Source organism: Protopterus annectens, chromosome 5.part0, assembly GCF_019279795.1.
Source record: "Protopterus annectens isolate FY-2018-M chromosome 5.part0, PAN1.0, whole genome shotgun sequence".
In the NCBI taxonomy this organism is placed as follows: domain Eukaryota; kingdom Metazoa; phylum Chordata; order Ceratodontiformes; family Protopteridae; genus Protopterus; species Protopterus annectens.
The window spans coordinates 411,341,089-411,364,177 of NC_056735.1; the positions used below are offsets into that span (position 1 = coordinate 411,341,089).

The 23,089-nt window shown below is 37.2% G+C and overlaps 1 protein-coding gene across 2 annotated transcripts in view; it reads left to right on the forward strand.

Moving 5' to 3' along the window:
- The first annotated feature begins 8,372 nt into the window (after positions 1-8,372).
- The window catches only part of DIPK2B (divergent protein kinase domain 2B), a 200,518-nt gene continuing 185,801 nt past the window's right edge, over positions 8,373-23,089 (forward strand). For both annotated transcript variants that reach the window (XM_044072371.1, XM_044072372.1), the window contains exon 1: positions 8,373-8,747. In XM_044072371.1, coding sequence (XP_043928306.1) covers positions 8,452-8,747 — 296 coding nt within the window. In that variant the 5' untranslated portion in view covers positions 8,373-8,451. The remainder of the gene's footprint in view (positions 8,748-23,089) is intronic.

Below are 23,089 nucleotides of genomic sequence, written 5' to 3' on the forward strand. Positions count from 1 at the left end.
ATAATTAGCGGGGGGGCACAGCCCCTCACAATAAAGGTTTCGATGTTATGCATTTTCGCTGTTTACAGCATTCAAGTTTTTGAACTTTCATTCATATAATATAGACCCAGATAGCCTAGTACTTAGCTATGAACATATAAACCTATATCAATTACATGATATATAATAAAGCGTTTTTAGATATGGTTGTATATGATAAAGCTATTAAAGTAAATAGATACCTTTTTCCTTTCATTCTTCTTTTTTAATATTAAGAAATGTATTCATCACAGTGAAAAAAGAAAAAAAAGACTGGACAAAAGCATGTTTAGGTTACCAGGCTGTAATTTTGGGTTGTTGAGGTGGGGAATGGGATGTAAAAGTACATAGATCCCAATATATGTAGAGATGATATGTTTTTTCTTACTTATGCACAGGTGTATGTCTACATTAAGACCCTTGGCTTAATCAGATAACAAGTTTGCCTTGGTACTTCAGTTCAATAGGGAGATATATTCCTTAAGAAAGATTATTAGTGACCATTGGTGCACTGTTTTTGGTGCGTTTGATCTCTTAAAGAAATTTGGTACTACTCCTAGCTTTGTTTATAAAACAATAGAAATTTAAAATCAATTTTTGAGGCACACCAGAACAGTATTGTTAGCTCCACAAAAAATCAAGGTTTGAGAAGTTGCAGAGCTTGTAAACAATGTAGATATATTTTTCATGGTTTCATGGTACTCATGCCTCTATCCCTGGTCTTTCTAAGCTTATTTCCCTTAAGAATTATTATGATTGTAATGCTAAAGGTGCTGTATACATTGCTTTCTGTTCCACCTGCCTTGCTTTTTATGTAGGAAAGATAGAAAGACCTTTAAAAACAGAATATATCAACATTAATATGTTATTCGTAAAAACATTTCCAATGCTTTGTTTAAGCACAGTACTTCTTGCAATGATTTTAGTAAATTTTCCTTTGTTGTATTGGAATTGTGTTTTAAGGAATAAAGCTAGCTCATTGTGGATTTTAACGAAGTCTGATGGTATTATATTCTAATATATATTATTTATCTTTTAACAATTTTTTAACATGGTTCATTATATGGTTATGTGTTATGTGTTAGGTCTTTTTATTTAATTCTTTATTTTTGGCACCAGAAATTTACATTTATTGAACATGAATGTTGCATTTTTTTTTACCTCTGATGAAGTTTTGTTTCTTGTAGGAATGAAAGCACTTGGGCTTATTAAAGTATTTTTATGCTGTTGATTTTCACAGAGTGGTGTTTACTTTTAGTGTTTTTAAACAGAACACTATTTGCAGAATGGTTCTCTAGTTTTGCGCTGTGGTTACTACTCTCCATGATGTCTTAGCTGGAATTATTTTCTGGAGTTGAAACAGGATGCAAAGTCATAAACTTACCCTACTTTTGCAGTGTATGGAACAAATGAAAAGTCAGGTGGACTACTTGCTCAGTTTGGTAACATTCGACCAGAGTATGTGGCCAGTAATGTGAATGTGAGCGGGTCTGAACCTCTTGCAATTGCAGCCACTTATGCAGAGGTCTGTTCTAAAGGATCATCCAATGCCCACAAAATGGCATTGTTAGTGATTGTTCAGTTAGCCAAGCTGGGGTTAAAGCACTTGACACTAACATAAACCAATGGTTTATGTGGAGATTCAAGTTTGGGAGTTTCGGGAATATTTCTGATGCCCCGGACAAAGGAAAGATAAATCATGAGCAACTTACTTTGAGTGAGCAAATAAAAAATTTTGTGAGACTGCTCAAAAAATATCATGCTCTTCAATTGGATAATACTTGTTTAACTGTTGTATTCACACTAAGCATGTGCCTAAAGGTCTGCTTGTGTACAAGTTTCCCAATGGCCTTATTTCAGGCTCCATCCTGCATTCAGAATTACTTGAACTATTTGACCTAATAGGTCTTGAACTGATGGAGTTAATGGTAAGGGATAACCTGGAGCATATGAAGAAATTTGAGAAAGAGATACAAGTTTTGGATTAATTGATTAATAATGACTCATTATTTCCTGAATATGCTGGTGAGGTTTGTACAGTTTTTGAGTGGGTGGATGATTATAGTTCAACAATTTTTAAGAGGAAGCAAAAGAAGATTGCTAGAGATGAAAGGGATTATACAAATAAGATGGCATATCCTGATCCCCCCCCCCCCAATCTGGTTAGAAAAACAAGAAGCATGTAGGGTTTTGTGAGCCTACTTCCTTTAATAACCATTGTAACCAAAAGGATGCAGACCTTGATTTATTTTTTTCAGAGGAAGGGGTTCTATACAGATTGAGGAGGTTGGATGAGAAGAAACTAAGGGAACACAAGGTAGACGTTTGATCCACCATGAATCAATGTGAGGCAAAATTGCCAGAGGGGGAACTTTGTAAAAAGACAACCCCATTGGTAACATCAACATTAGATCATTTGAATTCTTTGACATCTTCCAACCAGCTGACAGATACTGTTGTAAAATTTGGTGACTTAATGTTTATAACTATTCTTACAAGGAAATTACACCTGTATACGGTTCTCTTTTCAAGAAAGGTTTTAAATATGTTTCTTCTTGTTATCCTAATGTGACTGATGTTTTATTAGAGCTTAAATTATTTGTGAGAAAATTAAATCTCAAATGTATTATGACATCCAGGACATATTTTTTACCCAATGGAATGCATAGAAGGAGTATTTTTAATCCACCGTTACCACCTATTTCTCTTTTTGAAAAATTATGTGAGAATGACATCAGGGCTTGGCGTAATAGAAAAAAAATATATAATCTTACTTGTGAAGAAAAAAGGTTTTGGATCAAATTACCAATGACAGAAATCTAGGAATAATGAAAATTGATAAAGGTGTGGAGGTTGCCAATTATGGACCATTTTATGTATTTTTCTAAAATGTTGGATTATTTGACTAATGGGGAATTTTTTTCAGATGTTACCTTGAATGAGATTAACATTGTATTCCATAAGATAGACTTGATATTAGAAGATATATACATTACACATGACTTACCTGACAAATTAATGGCTTTTTTTTAAGTTTTAAAGTTAGAGATCCCAAAATCCCTTCAGTCTTTTATTTACCAAAAATTCATAGGTTGGTATTAGACCTGCTGGTCAGACCAATAGAGGCTCCAGCAGGGTCTAACACAGAGCTTGTGGCTAAAAATGTTGATTTTAAATTAAAACTTTGTTTTAACAGATAAAGGACATCTTTTAAGGGACTCTTGGCACTTTTTAGAAGTTTTAGCCAAAACTATTTACTTAACTGATGCCCATTTTGTGACTATCTATATTAAAGATTTATTCTTAGTAATACTTCATGAAGAAGGACTTGAAAGGATTTTAGAAGCAATGGTTATTGGTAATAACTTAAAATCAGAGACTAATATTATACATCAATGCATGGGGATGGTTTTAATGTTTAATTTTGTTTATTATGAAGACAAATTTTTTAAACAAATCAAAGGTGTTGCCATGGAAGCGGCATCAGTGCCTATTTTTGCCAACTTAGTTTTATGGCATTGGGAGACTAATGTGTTTTTTCTTCCCCATTTTAGACCAAGATACACATTTATATGACATATTTGGATGATATTTCCATTATATGGAATGGGGGAGTGGATGATTTATTGTTTATTGAGTACATTAACCATTCGACTATGTTTTTGCAATTCACTTACCAAACGGATGAAAAGTCCAAAGGAGTGAGCCACTAAGCCACCAAAGACACGCACCATGCAAAACCAACAAAGAAACAAAAAATAATAATGAAGCACAGTGCTGTCACCACATAAAAGAACATATAACTTTAATAAAACAAAAACACAAGACTGCCACCAAAGCTTTAGAACTCACTTGTCCTACACAAAACAGATACAGAATAAAAAGTGAAACACCAAGACTTGGAGATGGCTGTAGAATCCAGTATAAAACTTTTTATTCGACACAAGCACTTTCGTGGGTAACCCCACTAGTTCAGATGTCTAATACATTTTAAAAACAGCTCTTAGTTTAAATATCCTCTTGAGACACATGATTAAAACCAACCAATACATTGTTCTAGTGTGAGCAAGCAAATTTAAAGCAACATCCTGCAAGGTACATGCCATTAAATGAACTAGAAATCTGAATGTATATATATATATATATATATATATATATATATATATATATATATATATATATATATATATATATATATATATATATATATATATATATGTATATATATATATATATATATATATATATATATATATACACACACTTCTAAAAGCCTATTCATAAAGTATCTAGATTAAAATTTCCATAACATTTCAGTTTACAGTCACAAGCACAGAATATATCTGCACATATTTACATTTTCCACTTCAGTTCTCCAAAACACATACAAGCATGTGAGAAGTCAGTAATTTATCATACAAACAACTCCACAGCACATCTTGCCTAAAAAGCTGACTAAGCTTTCACTTAAGACATTTCAATTCACAAACAAGAAATATATTTGCAAGTTTGCATTTTCCTCTTATGTTTATAACATTTCAATTTGCAATCACAAGCACAGAATATAACTGCACATATTAACATTTTCCACTTCTGTTCTCCAGAACACATACAAACCTGTAACAAGAAGTCAGTAATTTATCATACAAATGACTCCACAACACATCTTGCTTAAAAAACTGCCTAAGCTTTCATTTAGGACATTTCTATTTACAATCACAAGCAAAGAATATATCCGCACATGTTTATATTTTCCTCTGCTGTTCTCCAAAACACATACAAACCTGTAACAAGAAGTCAGTTATTTATCATACGAACAATTCCGCAGCAGATCTTACCTAAAAAGCTGCCTAGACTTTAACTTGGGATGCAAGGGTATATATTCATTTAATCAATGACCTCTATCAGCCCTTAATCTTACTATCCACTTAGCTTCAAGCTCTTCAGTGATGTTCCGTAGACCCCCCCCTTATACTCTCGTATGAAAGGAAAGAATACGTGAACACATTTATGCCATCCATAAAAAGAACAAAGTGACTGCTTTGGCCAGACACACTATTAATAATGTTATGAAACATGTCTTTAAATTTCTAGTTATAGGGAGAACATATGAGAGTATAAGAGGGACATCACTGAAGAGCTTGAAGCTAAATGGATAGTAAGATTAAGGGCTGATAGAGGTCATGGATTATTCCTGAATTTATCATTATATTTATAGCAGATTGATATAGACTTTTCTATGCAGGTATTTAGGTGCTATAGATAAATAGGGATGGAGTAGCTAGAGGTGATCTTTTTAAGGGAAATATGGTTTCTAGCCATGCCATACTAGATTTATGGTAGAATGAGGGGAGTCAAAAGGAATACAGATAGATATTTAATTCAGGAAGTCAGAGGGAGGTGTAGAGCACAGGAGTTCAGCATACTAATGGAGGGAAGAAGAGGTTAGGGGAAGGGGTGATAGAATTAAGGTGACATTGGGGAACATATTGATGGAAAATTGAGGAGTAATGAAGAAAAAAAAGAAGAAACATCTCCTATTTTGGAAAACACAGTTTCAAGATACTAATCAAGGAAAAGGGTAGAGAAACTATAATGAGGTAGCTAACTATATTACAGGAGGAATGGGTGAAAAGTGGATTCAATACCTAACTGCATCATTAATAGAATTAAGTAGGGGCAGGCAAAGGGGAAAACTGGAGGCAAGGTTACTGGGAAATGGTTAAGGTTTCCAAGAGTGGGCAGTATAGTGATAGCGCTAAATGGTATGCAGAGTTGGATGGTGAGAAACAAAGAAGGCACTTTGGGAGCTGTCACCAAATTTTATGAGATGATTCAGTCAAGAAACCATGAAGAATGTTACTAGGTGGCATGTGAGGTAAAGGAAGGGGTTATCACTGAATTAGGAAAAAGTCTTAGAAACATTGCCAGGGAATAGTGAAATATTTGAGAAGACTAAGAATGAACAATCACATTTCTGTATGCTACAGTGCTTTTAGACACCCCACAAAAAAATGTGAAGTATAAAAGTAGGCTCATATTTATGTACACAAGTGCGTGCATGAGTTTAGGCACCTAGGCACTGAGACATTTCCCTGTGGTACATTTGGTTGGGGACACATGGCTGAAGTGACATTTAGCTTCAGAGAAATATGCCCTTTTAGTGAATTCCCTGTGGGCAAAGAGAATACGCACTGCCTTGTCCACAGCTTTAATGACAAAGTGCATGAGGGCAGAAGAAGTGAAGAGTGTTGTGGTCAGTGTACAGTACATACTTATGTAACTACAGCATGAAGAGGTATATTAAAGCATGGAGAAAATCCTGCATGCTACTGTAGTCACATTTATGCTCCAGTATGCATCTTAGGTAATATTCCCTAGACACTGTGCAGGAAATAGTGGTCCACACACACACAGATTATAAAGGCACCGACTATTGTGCACTGCATTTTTACTGCCATTGACATGACCACTGGCCAGACTACTGCTGATGCTTGCCATGCTGCCAGCTGTCTCTGTTGACTTGGGTGCCATGGACATCACTTCCCCCTATGCATTTGGTTATTGATGTTGTGGGCATGGAACCACATTCTTCTCTTTCCCCACAGGGAATTCACAACAGCCATATTTCTCTGCAGCTGAATGTCATTTCAGCCATGTGTCCTCAACTCCTCAACCAAATGTACCACAGGGAAAAGTCACGCTGCCTAGGTGCCTGAACCAGCTTGCGTGCGCGCGCGCGCACACACACACACACACACACACACACACACACACACACACACACACACACACACACACACACACACTCACACAACACAAACACAAAACAAAAGACTAAAATTAATAGGCAATACCTATTAAATTATTCCTTGCACAGCTGATTTGCAATCAGCTTCTTGTATGCTTTGACTATTTTACATCAGTATTTAGCCCAAGCCTCCATAAAAACAGTAGCAAATTAATAATGTTTTAGATGCTCATTTTCATACTCTTCCTGAAACTGAGATGCTGAGGTGCCAGGATTATATTTGCAAGTCTCTGCAGGTCCTTCATTTACTGTCCATCTGTTATTTTAAACGATTGTCCAGGCCTTTTTCAAGGAGATTGGTCTCATCATCTGAGAAATGTTATTGTTAAGTCTGCAGCCTGGGCAAATGCAGGTGACAAAGTGGCATCAAAAAAGGTACATAATTCATAAAACAGGAGTGCAGCATGCACGCTCTTCAATAAAAAAATAAATAATGAAGAGAAGGACATGACAGAAATTTTAAGCACAGAGGCCAAGTGAGTAAGGGGGTAGTATAAAAAATTGGCTATTAATTCAATAATATTTCCAGCTTTGTCAGCAGATGGGAAGAGAACAGATTAGGTTACATAACTGTTTCTTATCTGTTAACAAAATATATGACCTTATGTAAATGTTAGAGTCAGACATAACTACTTTGAATCATTAGTCACTTTAAAGTTGCCTGCCATTATGTGAAACCTTCATGCAAAAAAAAAAAAAAGCAGAACTGATATAGGGTTGAAATGGCATGCTTTAATCTAGCAAAAAAATGTATTTTTTTCTTATCAGGAGTTTACTTTATATTATATGGATAGGCGTAACCTGTTGTTCTGTAATTTCCAGGAACCTCGGTTACTGTAAACTTTCCACCACAGCTGTCTATGACCGACTCTATGCTAAAGCTATGTATATACCTACTGTATCTACAACGTGACATTGCCAAAATTGTCTCCTTTATGTCTGTATTTATATCTACCCACAGATGTATTTAATTATGATCTTATATTTGTTCTTACAAAGGAATGTACCCTCACAAAAAGCTTTACTATCTGCCAAAACTAATAAACTAGAACACATTTCCACTTACCATCCTTCACAAAAATATGGTACGTATTTTTTTACCAATCAACACATTTTAGTGCAAACAGTAAATGTACCCAATAAATATCATGGCATGTAATTTAACACACAAAAAATATGGTGCATATATTTAAGGCACACAAAATTGCTAAATAAATGAATCACAAATTCATCAAATTTAAAATGGCATTTTAAAAGCAGAATAGGTATTTCAGTACATTCATCATGGTAAAAAAAAATTGTATAGATTTAAAATGAGGAACTGCTGAAATCTAAAGTGTAAATGTACATATTTTAAGGCATGTCAGCTGTATAAATATGTCAGGATATCCTACCTCTCTCTCTACAGAAGTTCTGATGAAGGTTGATAGCCTGTAGAAGGGTGGGGTCAGCAACAGTGCCAATTGGAGGAAAGGTAACCATAGCAGCCGTAGTTATCTGCATCCTCCATGTACTTCCTCACTGTAAAACAGAAAATAAGTACAGGATAGGAACTGCTCAAAAGGGATTGTCCACATAAATACAAGCTCAGTGCTGCTTTCAACTCATTTCATGATCTTCACATGATCTTTTGCTGTAACTTTTCCCTCTACAAAGAAGGTATTTCAGGGCACACTTGCACATGGATTAAGGATAGGACAATGGATTATCAACTGAGGTGTTGGCTTTATCATCTGTACATGCTACTATCCCATTTGCTGATCTTGAATTGCAGCTGTCTCCCCAAACCTTCCTTGTCTCTGGAGTCTCCCCCGATCACGGCAAACAGTACTTTTGACAAAAGTTTCTTGGGTCTTGATAAATGCAATGCATGTATTGGCACATCTATCTGCAAGAAGTTCTTTAAAGAAGAAATCAGGTAGGACATTGAGGTGAAAAGTAATAATAAGTTATGTGTTTAATCTGAAATAGTGTTTTTTCCATATTTACAGCTTATTGGAAGGTGTCTATCCAGAAGCTTAATGCATACATCTGGGAACTATGTATTTTTAATGAAATCAGGTTCACATGCTGTTGCAACCTGGCTGTTAAGTCAAACTTAATAAATGTATATTATATGCACACATACAACACAACAAACCAGCACCCAGACACACACACCCCTGCCTGCATGCTTACACACACACACACACACACACACACACACACACACACACACACACACACACACACACACACACACTGCAGATAATGCAGCACATGAAAATGGGTATCTAGACAATATTTACGGATAACATGTGCAATTTGTCAGCATCAACAGTTCAAAGAGTCGATTTCATTGTTTTCATTTATGGCAGCTGTAGGTAAAATATTCAGATTCAAACAGCCAAAACCATAAAAAGGAGTTGCATTGAAGGTATGTTATTCTGCACTGTACTATCTACAAAATGAGTTTCTTTTATTGATAGATGTATTGTCAGAATTTGTAAATTGGTAAAGAAATCTATAAAAGGTAATTACTTTTTATAATTACAACTTTATAGTGAAACAAAATAAAATGATACTGTCTGTGCTGAAGTTGCTCAGCATACACTTATGTAAAAAAGGACTGGCATTTGCCCTCTGTTTTTATATATGGGGGGAAAACACCATAAAATATATTTACTAATTTAGTTAAACAAACATATAATGAACATTTTTTTTTCTCCCTCCTGCATCATCTTACTGCATTCAGTCCAGTGCCCCATATCCATGGCTGGGTCTGCCAGCCATCTCCTTTACCCCCACATACTGTCTCTGGTAGGGATGGGACCAACAGAGAATTTACTGGTGTCCTATGGGTCTGGTTATTCATATCCACTTGGGGGGTCTTATTTTATCCCCTAACCTGTTGCTTCCCTCCTCATGATTCCATATGCTATGATCAAGTAAATGGGCATGCAATGGGGATGTGCAGCATATTGCCCTGCCTCTGTGGCAGCTCAGCCTTATTCACACCCATTTTTTCTATTTGACCCATGCCTCTTGGCATGACATCCCCAGCATCCATCAAGGATTATCAGAGGAGACTCCCACTCACCCAACAATCAGGCTGGTAATGTCATTCCTGCCATGCCTCTCAGACGCCCAAGCCACTAACTGACCTAGGTCAACTGAGCTATAGTCAGAATGCCTCATGTATATGAACAAACTTAAAATAAAAAATTCTAACAATGCAACATAATCAATGCAACATAATGCAAAAGTTATTCCTTACAGGACTAACTATAAAACGAAAATAATCTCTTTCACATAGACCTTTCAGATTATTTTTAATACTTCAAAACAAAAAAGTATACCTATACTTTTTTTTAATAAATGCAGTAAGATTAAATAATATATATATATATATATATATATATATATATATATATATATATGTGTGTGTGTGTGTGTGTGTGTTTATTATTTCTCCATCAAATGGGCTGCTCATCAATGGAGTGTATGACTGTAAAATGTGGCTGACTGTTCTGTTCGTTGAAATTTAATTTTAAGATTTCAGATGAACGGAACATCAGATGTTTGCAGGGAAGGTAAGCATTGGTTTGAGAAACTAATGCTGAAATGTTTGAATACCCTGTAAGGTTAGGATTAGTAGTGTTAAGGAAAGGATTTTTCAAAGGTAAATTGAATTGTTTCAATGCTCTACATAAGTGATGTGCATTTGACATTTGCAGTTCAGAACTGCAAATGTATACGGGAACATGACAACTTTCTGAAGGTAGTTTGTGTAGTCAAAACAGGCAGAAAACTGTGGTGTTAGTGTATGTAACTTAGGGGGGTGTGGGGGGAAGCCCCACCAAGGGGCTTCATATGTGGACTTGGCCCCCAGCAAAAATACTTTGTTTGTGGTTCACTGAAAGTGGCAGACATCTCAACTGTTCCTGTTTTGGAAGAACATTTCTATTTTCAGGCTTGATTTACCCCAGTACAAGATGTACCTATTTTTGGAGGTATGTCCTAATTTTCAGGCTTGATTTACTCTTTAGCACACCTTTCTGAATCTCCTTCATCGCACTTGAATTTTGAAGATGTCTAGTACATGGAAAACCACAGTGAATGACTAACATACTAGTTGCACCAATAAAGAAAAGAAAGGGGGCACATATCTTACATCTCCCTTTTGTCAGAAGCAAAAATAAATGACACTGTGTGGTAGAATTTGCAATATAGATCATTAAAGTCTACAGATGTTTTGCTGTCACTTTGTTTTTTAAACATGGGTTTCTGAGTAGTGTCCCACATTACTACTAGAAGGGGGAAGAAGTATGTGCCATTTGATTGAGAGCTGGTATGATGGTCAGTTTACTTCATAGTCACAAGATATAGAGTTTGATTCTCACATTTGAAAGGAAAATTGGCTGGGTTTAAAATGACCCTCAAGGGCAGCTTGCCTAGTATATGCATACAGTTTTTATGCTAATTAGATGTCCAGATATTTGGATGGCTGTACCTACTTTTCAAGGGTCTTTCTACCTATTTTAAATGTCTGCAGGTTGAGCGGTATGGAAAGTGGTTTTCACTACAACTGCTTCACACTATCAGTGGTCAATGTAATGGAAACTATAGATTAATCAGGAACCCAGTTGATGTATATATGTATCTGACTTACACAGACACACAGACACAGACACACACACACACACACACACACACACACACACACACACACACACACACACACACGCACATACACACACAATATACATACACATACACATAATGTGCACATATGCATGTATTAAGTATAGGTAGCAAAGGTTCAAAAGTTATCATAATTATTTCCCTGACTGTCCTCCATCTGGTCCAGGTCCAGATAGTGCTCAACACAATGGAGAAGCAGCCTGAGGAGCGATGGAAGTAAGCAGCCAATTCTGACTCATATATCAGATGATTAGGTCCCATGACAGCAGCCCCCTCTTGGGGAAGACTAAGAAATTTATTTCATATGAACAGCGACTCAGGAGCACAAAACTAGCTGAGCATAGTAGGTGAGTAGGAGCATGCACCCGTAGTGGGCCTCAGCATAGTGAGCACTGCACTCTGCTTGTCAGCCAATCAGAGTAGAGCTGCAGGACCATGTAAAAATGTCCTTGTTCACCCCCAACAAGATGACATCTGCGATCCTTGGCTCTTAACTCTCCCTCCAGGTATGCTCCAGTGTTTGAAGAAGGGATGAATGAATGAACCTATCTATGAAAAGTCTGAATGATCACAGAGGAGTATGGAGGCCAAAATCAGAATACAAAAAGTTAGCCTAGTACTGGGTGACAGCTGGCAGAGAAACCGTAAATAAACTTCAGATGTATCTCTTCATTTGGAGTTATAAATCACTCATATAACATCATCCAGCTGACATACAGATCCAAATATTCATGTTATCCTAAGTTTTGTAGCACTGTATGCAGGAAATGTCATGATATTAGTGAAGACCTGCAGATCATGATATCATAGGTAGTAGAACAGTGGCTTAATTTAACCTCTGAAAAATACAAAAATGATCAAAATATATGATTAACTCTACAAACAATTGCACCATTTTAACACTGGATCCCTTCAAGCTTTTGGATTCACATTTAGATGACTGGTAGTATTGAAACTGTATGTGGGGGTGGGGGATAATGGCTGAGTATGCAGGAAGACTCTTTTCCTTAAAGGTTAGTTGTTTGCCTGATGACTTGGGGAGTATACTTCTCATGACACACACAGGCAAAATCACAGTGGTAAAGATGCAAGCTAATATTGCATGTAAGTCTTCATGAGGGAATAGAAAACATAACTGCAAAAAATCTCAGCCTACCCAGAACATTAGAGATTCCGGCTATTAGGTATGTTCACTATAAGCATCCAAACTTACATTTTAAAGACATAAAGAAAGTCTAAACATTTGTTGCTTTATTAAACAATGAACACCAAGAAATATGCCATTCAAAAGTTCATGCAAGGGACACAATTGAACTGAAGGAATTTAACTAAAATAAATGGGGCATAACATAAAATATACAAACCATTCAGACTCTTCTAGTAATGTAACATATATTAATAGGTTAATAGTGATCCTTTGATATAATCTTCACATTAGTGATGAAGGTACTTGTTTGCATTAGGTACTCATAACATTATTCAGTAGTTCAAAGTTTTTTTTTTACCAACAAGACTCACATTTAACTGTGCCAACAAAATTCCAGTTATGACCACTCTACATGTATAGCAGAACCAACATAAGCAGAATCCCATGACACCACTCTGCTCTGCATATTCCTTGCATCATTTTTATAAGTCATCCAAGGCAGTTGCAGTTTGGAGAAATGTTATATATACTACTGGCAGGTGTAGACCTGTTTCTATACACAAAGTAGTCACAATCATGACTCTTTAGTGCAGTTCCATGCAAATACAGCATTCTGAAACAGAGAGTTGTGCATTTTTGTAGCACATGTAACAGTCTTTTCTTACCAGTTCAGAGAAAGAGGCTTTATTTACAGTGGATAGTTGAAATGGGTCTGCTTAGTGACGTTATTTACAGGCATTATGTGCAAGCAGTATGTGTCTCAGCTAAGACTGGAATATGTGTTACTAATGGGGTGTATTAGTAATGGGGTAGTATAATTCAATAGGGGCCTAAAGACACTCTGAGACACTGACTCACATCATTATTTATATGGTAACTGAAAACATGATCACCAGTGACCACCTGCAGAGCCAGAGTACAGGAATACAACTAAAGCCGTTGTCTGACTGCCAATTAAACCAGACATGTGCAGTATGTAACATGTAAGATTTGGGGACTGTGTAGACTAAAGCCAAATGTTGTAGACTGCAATAATTCTTATGATGTAAGCCAAGAAGAGAACCATAAAGACATATGCTTTAAGCAGTGTTCTTACTGGCATTGGGTAAATACTGAAGATATCCCTGTAGTCAGGGGGTCTGCGGTAATGAGTTTTGCTGTACTAGTGAGAAAAAGTATTAAAGTTAATGACAGAACTTTAAGACAAATGCAGTGGTGTAATGGCATACGAAAGTAAATCCATTAGCTCAGGAAACACTACAGTTAAATATTAATTTAAAACTATGCCTGGGGCAATGGCTATAAGGAGAAAAGCATCTCCTTTCAGACAGCAGGCTAAAATATGCCACTGCAATACAACCCACAATATCATTTAATAAGAGGGAAAAGTACATTGTTTAGAAGAGCTTGGGACAGGGACACACCCCTTCTTTGTCAAATATGCCTACAGAGATATTCATGTCACTGTGTTCAGTCACACATGACACCTTAAATGTACATTCTCACTAGTAAATTTAAAAAATAAGCATAACTCAAATGTACAGAAAGACAAGAGGTCAATAAACTCAAGATCTGTTAAACAGAAAGGTGTTAAACAAGAGACAATCAGAGGTTAACTCTGAGAAATAAGTGATGTGAGTTTCATAACTATACATGACACAATTAAGGAAGGGACACTGTCCTGACACTGTGATGATATCTGATATTACAATGTGCCTGCTTCATATGCTTTGATGTGTACTTATCGATGGAAGCCATGTTCTATTTTTCGGCCACTTTTTTGTGCCCTCTAGCTGACCATATGCTGTCCTACATGTGCTCCCTTTGCTCCTTTTTCCCCTAATGTCCACAGTACTATCTGTTGGGGTTGGGAGCACTCTATCAGCAGGATGGGAAGGGAAAATGGATCTGAGCAGAGAAGTCTACTCTGTCACATATTCCTACACAGAAGGAATGTTTTTATTTATTTATTTATTTTTTTTTTTTTGCACATCCTAAATGGGCAGAGCTATTGACATCACTTGCATCAATGCATGCAGTGTCAGCTAGGGTTCCTATCAGTTCGTCGAAACTTCAGCAGTTCGAACACCATATGTTCGAACTGTGAAGTTCAAAAACTGATTATCGCGAAGCCACTGAACATCAAATTCTTTCCCAGGGAAAGAATTCGGTGGGCCGTTTCTGTGGCTTTGCTATTTTCAGCACTGTGGTGGAAAGTTACGGCTCGGGTTCAGGTAAGTGTGCAATTGTGCGGATGTTAGGGCGCGGGTTAGGTGAGTTAGGGTTAGGGTGAGGTGTGTGCGCGATAGTGACAGACTTTAGGGTTAGGGCGGGATAGATGAGTTAGGGTTAGGGTGCGGGTCAGGTGAGTGTGCGATAGTGACGAACCTTAGGGTTAGGATTTGGGCTAAGGTAAGTGAATAGATAGTAGTGTATGTACAGTTTAGTGTAGGGTTAGATGTAGGATTTTAAGTGTATGTGTGTGGATTGCTGTTTTTTTTGGTGTGCTTGTGTTGTGTGTGTGTTTCTTGGAACAGCAATTTTTTTTCCCTGGGAAGATGACAAAAAATCTGCTGCTTTCAATCCCCCTGTTTGGTTCTTCCAACACCTAAAACACTATCTGAATCTTGTCATGGAAGCTATACTCTCCCAGTATCATTATTAAACAGAGCACTATTGCAAACTGCATCTGAAGAATTTATTCTTAAATAGTATTTAAAATAGTGTTTCAGAGTAAAGCAGCAAGAAAAAGGGGTGACAATGCAGTGTGCCCTCTTCTGACAAATACCAGTATCACAGCCTTAGAGTAGGACTGAACATTAATTAATTCTGTGAACAATGTTTTTTTTTTTCAGCAGATTTTCAGAAAAGTCTTCATAAAATGTTAGCCTTCAGATGACAGAAAATGTAAAGGAGTGCTTAGGATAAAAGTTTTGTGTGTGTGTGTGTGTGTGTGTGTGTGTGTGTGTGTGTGTGTGTGTGTGTGTGTGTGTGAATGCCAATTCAAGCATTTTATACCCAAGTGCCATTGATAAGTAATTATGAAAGTTAATATTTTGTACTAAAAACATGTTTAAAAGATTTATCACCAGACCTTTTCTCAGAAATACTTCATAGATATTTCCTGTTATTGAAGTGTGAAGTTTGCTTGGCTGTGCAATTGTCTATTTCTGCTTACACAGCTCTTTAACTATTAATAAAAAGCTTTACTCGTATATTTTGTTTCCTGTTAGAACAGAAGAGTCTTGCCTGCATCTGATCTCCCAAAATGCATGCTGATGACCAAAGTACAACAGTCAGACAAGGCTTCTGGGTTTTCTGAGTGTTTTACAGCATTCCAGCTGCAGTTGATTTGAGACAGTCTGCAGGGCTGAAGAATACACAGGATTTGGTGTAGTAGGTACTTATCAGATCTCTAAAGAGTTAATAATCTGATATCAGTGGCAGATAGGTTTTCACATACCTCGACCTTAAAATAAGGCCACAAAACCTTTCTTTACTGAAATGTAAGAACACTAACCCAACACTTTCCCTTTTATCAAGCCATTCACTTCCTGCGAGATTTTAGAGCTACAACAACTGTATAGACTTATAATTGTTGTTGTAAATACTTTACTGTATATAACTACCTTGTAGTTAGATTTTTTTTTCTGAGAAATGTAACTGTTTATTTTTTTCTGAGAACTGACTGAAATTCACTTGTTAATATAAATAAACTGTGGTGGAGCTTTTCTCCCTGGACCTCCACTGAAAATGGCTCTGTCCACTCAGACTTTCCCAGCTAACAAAGAAAAATAAATAAATAAATATCACTGATGCTACACTCCAGCAATGTTTACAGACTTGATCAGTTTTCTGAAGTCTGTTCCTCAAGCGATATTTGAAGCAAACTGCATCATCTGACACTCATTCTGTAGTATTGATTACTTGGCTTCAAGGGCAACAAAGACAAAGTAGTAAATACAGCGTACCCCAACAAGGTTGGGTAATGGTTACTGCCCTAATAGGTGTGCTTCTACCTCAGGCTACTGTGATAAACATGTTTAGTTTCTCCCTTAGTTTGTTGGGTCTAAACTGCATACCTTTAGAAATCCAAGATGTCTGATCTTTCACTCCTTCAAACTCTTACCAGCGAGAGTTACATAACCTGTATGTAGGATATCAGGAAGTCTTACTATGTCCCTTCAAAAGCATAAAATCCATAATAATGAGTCTTGCAATGACAAAACAAAAACAGAGTCTGACTGCTAGGGGGAAATACAGCAAATCTTGAAACGTGCCGTGATGTAGGCTTGATGTCATTAAGGTGCTTTTATAGAAAGGCTCCACCCTTTTGCATTCCCTGATGTGGGTAGCTTCAGCCCTTAACTCCGAGATCACAGTACCTCAGAGTAAGGGGAATAGAATACCCTGAGGTACCACTACCCCAGACTTTATATTAGCCATATTAACACTGTCTTGCTATTCTGAGGATTGCTTCCATAGTTCTCGAAATTTCAACAGGAACCCTATCCTTTTCCACTTGTGTAGTAGTAAATGGATTCCTCATTGACATTTCCTAGCTCATGTCAGAGCTGTAACTTTAAGTTCACTGCACATATCTGCTGTACAGAGTTTTAACATCCAAGTGTATAGTTTTAGTGAGAGAATTGCCAAAAATACTGCTGCAGTCTAAAAGCAGATTTGGAGTCTTTCATGCAATGGGTACTACATTAGGTCATTACCACTTTCTGCTAGTCAGATAGGCAGGCAGTTACTTGTATATGAATGTCTGAGCATTTATAAAAGTATCTTCAAGTGCTTTATGTCCACTGCAGTGTCGAGGAGATGTGCAAAATATTATCTAATGAAGATCAGGTAGTCTAAATATTTGTGTCGCTGAGATTTCACTTACAACAAAAGGCTCAACCTGATTTCTCAGAATTTAGCCTTAATTTGTCATTCTGACTTTGACTGTTTCCTAACTTTGTTCCATTGCCTTTCAGCATTCTCTGTTGTCTTTACACATACCTCTTTCTCATGAAGTCCCGATGCCATTGTGTAAGTATACTGCCCACAAGGAACTTACTACTGAGTAATCTGCTAACATTTGGCCTCCCCACTTCAGTTTATACTCACAGTTAAGGTTTCATGTGGAACTGAAGAAGAGCTGCACATTTATTTTCTTTGTGCTTTTCATGTAAGGTAATGTGTTATTTCTTACACTTTCCTTAGCAGTTTCCTCGTAATAATAGCATGCTTTAGTTATTTTAATCCGTTATTATTTTTCTTTTCCTACTAAATTTTAACTCTTTATATGCCTACTTTAGGACCCCCCCCACACACACACACACACACACACACACAGGCTAATATCCTTTTAAATGTAAACATAGTATGTTATTTGGCAAAGAAATGCACCAGAGATCTATACAGAGAATTTCAGTCTCAAAATAATATCACCTCCAAATAAAGCCAACTATTTTGATTACCATATCAATTATATCCTTTAATTTCTCATTCCCTTATTTTCTTTGCCAATTGCTGTAAAAACAACACAAATAACAAAGGGGAAAGTGGACTGCCTGTCTGGTTCCTCTATTCAGACACAACTAATCAGAGATTAACCTACCCATTTTAATTTTTACCTCTAATTCTTCATATATTCTTCTAATTAATCTTATTATTGTGTCAAGGAATGCAAATGCTTGTATTGCCCTACTCATAAAATCCCAGCCTACTCTGTCAAATGTTTTTTTCTGTGCCAAGATTCACCAACAACAGCAGTATTTTCTTACATTTTGCATTCCCTCTGGATCATCAGTGTGCTGTTAATGTTGTCAAATGTTGGCTCCCTTTCACAAGACCACACTGATCAATATTTATCAATTTTGGCAACACCTTTGACATTCTTGTAGCTATTTTAGATATAAACACTTTATAATCATAGTTTAAAATTGAAATGTGCCTATATGAAGCTGGGTCTGATTGATTTTCACCATCTTTAGGTATTACAGCCACCACAGCTTTCTCCCAGGATATTGCTTCTCCTCCTTTTAAAATACTGCTAAGAAAAACCTTTCATATCTTTATCACATTCATCCATCCTAGCTTCCAAACATCCACAGGAATATCATCTATTCCTGAAGACTCTTTTTCCTCCTATCTTAAAAGTTAATTGTTGAGGCTCATCTACCTGTAAACTTGACATGCTTAGTCTTCCTTAAATATTTCCATTTGTGCTTTTACTTGATTTCCACATTTCTCTGCTTTATAGATATTTTCATAAAATTTCCATAACATCTCTAATACCTCTACAAGATCTCTGGTTATTTTCTTGTTATAGGCTCCCTAGGTTTGGCAACAACCCTTTCTACTTTCTGTTGTCTGCATCTTTGTACTAAAAGTTTTTGTGCTCTGGAGTTATTATCAAAAACCAGTTGCTTAACAACAATCTTTCTAAATTCATGCACATTATCCAAATACTCTTTTATTTTCTCTTTAACGCTATGCAGTTGCACCTCTTCTTTTGTTAGAGTCTCCATATTCTACAATACTTTAAATGTGACTGTCCCTCCAAGTAATTCTTGTTACTTCTTAACCATAGCTCTTTTTCTTTTCTTTCTACCCCATTTTAAACTCCACTTTCATTTTATCCCACTGAGTAGCTAAAACTTCATAGGTTCATAGGTAGGTACTAGGCTATTGGCCCTAGGGCCTTTATAAGCCTAGCCAAAAGGTACCCTGGCTTTCGCCACCCAAGAAAAGTATTTTCCTGTGCCACTGTCGAGCAGAGCCACAGAAGTGATACCCGGGGTGAATTTCCTATCTCCCATCCAATCATCAAGATTTTTCTTGAAGAGTGGTAATGAGGAGCTTTGTTTGATATAGATAGGTAGTTTGTTCCAGAGTATGGGAAGTCTCTGGGACAGGAATCTATCCCTCCAACATGTTCTGTTTATTGTGGTGACAAGGTTTAGGTCCCTAGAGCATGTAGCTCGTAGGGATTGGGATTTCTTTAAGTGGAGCATGTCCAAAAGCTCTGGGTTTGACATAACTTTGTGTGTTAGGCAGAGATCACCTCTGAGTAGGCGATATGTGATGGAGTAAAGCTGCAGTTTTTTGAGACGGTCTGCGTAGAGCATCTGCTTGAGGCAGGTAATCCTCTTTGTGAGGTATTTCTGCAGCCTTTACAGTTGTTGTAGATGTCTTGTGAGGTACATACCAAAAGGGGCATTGTACTCTATAATGGGTCTAATGAGTGATGAGTAGAGGGGAACAATTACCTCTTTTTTCCTGGATGAGAAACCTTTTGTGATGAGGTGTGCCACGTAGAATGATTTCCTGACTACTGTGGCGATGTGATTATCAAAGGAGAGACTACTGTCCACCTGTGTCCCAAGGTCTCTTATCACACTTTCGGTGTTAATTAGACTACCGCCTATGTGGTAGTTCATGGGTACAGAGTTTTTACCAAAAGGGATGACAATGCACTTTTTGGCATTGAGCTTGAGGCCATGGCTTTGACACCAGGTATCTGTCTCAGCAAGGCCCTTTTGTAGGAGGTCCACATTTTTGAAGTTTTGATTATGGCTCCTAGTTTGCAGTCATCTGCGAACTTCGTTAGGCAAAGACCTTCTGTGTTAGCATGTACTTCAGAGAAGTAGATACCAAACAGGAGAAGAACCAGGATGGAACCCTGTGGCACTCCACTTGTCACTGGTCTGAAGTTGGATTTGGAGTCTGCTACTTTCACAGTGTGGATTCTGTCAGTGAGCCAGTTGGCAACCCATCTTGTGACATAGGGATTTATACCTAGTTTAGTGAGTTTATGTATAATTCCAGAGTGGAGGATGGTGTCGAAAGCCTTGGCGAGATCTAGATAGGCTGTGTGAACCACCTTACCCTTATCTACAGCTTTGGTGACTGCTTCAAATAAGTCTATCAGGTTTAGGAGACATGATCTGCCTTTTACAAACCTGAACTGGGTGGGGTCCTGAGTTTGGAGATTACCAGTGTCATTGTTTATAAGTTCCATGACGATACGTTCCATAGCCTTGCAGACCAGGCTCATCAGGCTAATGGGGCAGTAGTTTCCGGGGTCCGTGGTGGCTCCCCCTTTGTGGAGTGGGATAACCATCACTGTGCACCATTTTGTGGGCACATAGCCTGAAGTGAGGCTATGATTGAACATGGTACTTAGGTGGGGTGTCAGTTCATTCTGTAGTTCATGTAGAACACAGCCCGGGATGTTGTCAGGTCCCATGGATGCTGTGTTCTTGGCTTTGGAGAGTGTGTTTTTTACCTGTGCAGCCGTGATTACAGGACCTTTCCATTCTTCTGGTATAGAGATGAGCCCTTTACGGGATGAGAGGTGGGTAAAGTTAGCACAGAACCTATCTGCATGGATGTTGGCAATATCAGTTGGTTCTGTATATTTAGTGCCATTGTGATGTAACTCAGAGCAGATATGAGTGTTGCCATTGAGATTATTGACATAGCTATAGAATGCTTTTTGGTTGTCTTTAGAGTCAGTGGCGATTTTGTTTTCGTAACTAGCTTTGGAAGATTTTATGAGGGATCTCAGCTTCTTACTGAGGCTGACCAGGGATTTTCTCCAATCATGGGATTTTACTCTTTTTTGCAACAGTTTCTTTCTTTTGTTGTAGAGTTTGTTTATGGCAGGGGACCACCAGATTGGCTTCCTTTTTTTAGAGGATAGCATCTTGGTTCTGTTAGGGATTGCACGATCCATGCACTCGTGTAAGTGCTTATAAAGTGCATTTGTGTAGGATTCAGTAGTCATACCTCTATTGTCCGTCAGCATGGGTGTCGTGACGTTTGCCACTTCTGTCTTAAGAAGCGTGAAGTTGGCTTTGGAGAAATATTTTACTGTGGTTTCCCTAATGAGGGGTGGGGGAGGGATGTGGATGTCTAGGGTGATTAGCTTGTGGGCGGATCTGACCAAGGAGGAATTGACCTCTGGTGTGGAGCATCAGTGTCCATGTTGGTAATAACCAGGTCTATCTTCCCTAATAATTTTCACTGTCCATTCCTTAAATTCTTCTCTTTTTAGCAGGTAGGTGGGGAACCACCAGTGCCTCATTTTACTTCATTACCCTGCATTTTTTATCTTAGTTGTTATTGGTGCATGATTTGAAATAGCAATTGGATGTGTTGAAGCTTTCAATTAAATGCACATATTCCTATGAAATATAATTTCTGTTTAGTCTAGCCGAGTTTTTGTACCTTGGGGAAATATTGAAAATTTTCTCTTAGTTCATACTACTGCATTCACTCCTTTCAAACCCAATATTTTCAAAATTTTCTTCAGAAATCTACCCTCTTTTGTTATATTTTCTTTTTTAGGTTCCCCACTGTTGCAAACCAAGTTCCAGTCCCCACCTATAAGTAATATTCCCTGCTAAAAGCTAATTATTTCTCCCTAAAGTTTCTTAAGCTCCACAATAGCAGTTTTAGATGGAATATAAATACATGCCAGTGTAATGCTCCTCCCTTGCTAGTAGCCCATACTACCACAAATCTACCATTACCATCTTTTTTTTCTATTGTTCTATCACTATTAGAGGTCCACTAACAGTTAATATAATTACTCCCTATTTCCTTTGTCCCTGATATTCTGCTGAATATCCATCCAAAAATCCTTTATATATCAAATTCACATGCTCAACTCCTTCCATATACGTCTCCTGCAGCATTGATGGTTGCACTCTGCATTTCTTAATATAATTCAATACATGTACCTTTTTGTCTATACCTGTGAGGTCATTCACATTCCAAAATAATATGAATAGTGCAGCCATTATGATAAGAAGTTATTATTCCCACCTATTATATATGACAGCTTTTAAACATGTTTATTCTCAGCTTTTGTGTTGCATGTTTATATGTTTGGCATGTTGATGCTTTATACAGTTTTTTCTTGTCATCTTCATTTGAAACTATATCACATTTTAAAAGAGTTTTTGTTTTAATGAAGTCCCTCAAACCTCCAAGAATACCCTCATAACCTATTAACATAAAACAAACACATAAAACTTTGAACAAGTTTAATCCTCCTGATAGGAACAGTTTTCCCATATTGACAGCTGCACCCACAGGCCTTACATAATGTAAAATTAAAGTTATCCATGCTAAGTCACATGTTACAGCCTCTGCTCCTAATTAGACTAATGTCTGTTCTTGTCTTATGTTTATCCCCACCCCCACCCACTCCCACCAGATGTGAAAAACCACTTGTATGCCTACAGAAAACATTAACTTTTAGCCTTAAGAAAAAATGCACTGGCTATCCTTAAATAAAACTAAATTATGCACTGTTCTAGTAAATGCGTTGAAATGTTTTAGTACCAGAAAAGCTGCTATCTCTTATTCACTTCCAATAATTTTAAACGTTGTACTTTACTAAGCTGCTTGCCATTGCACCTTTT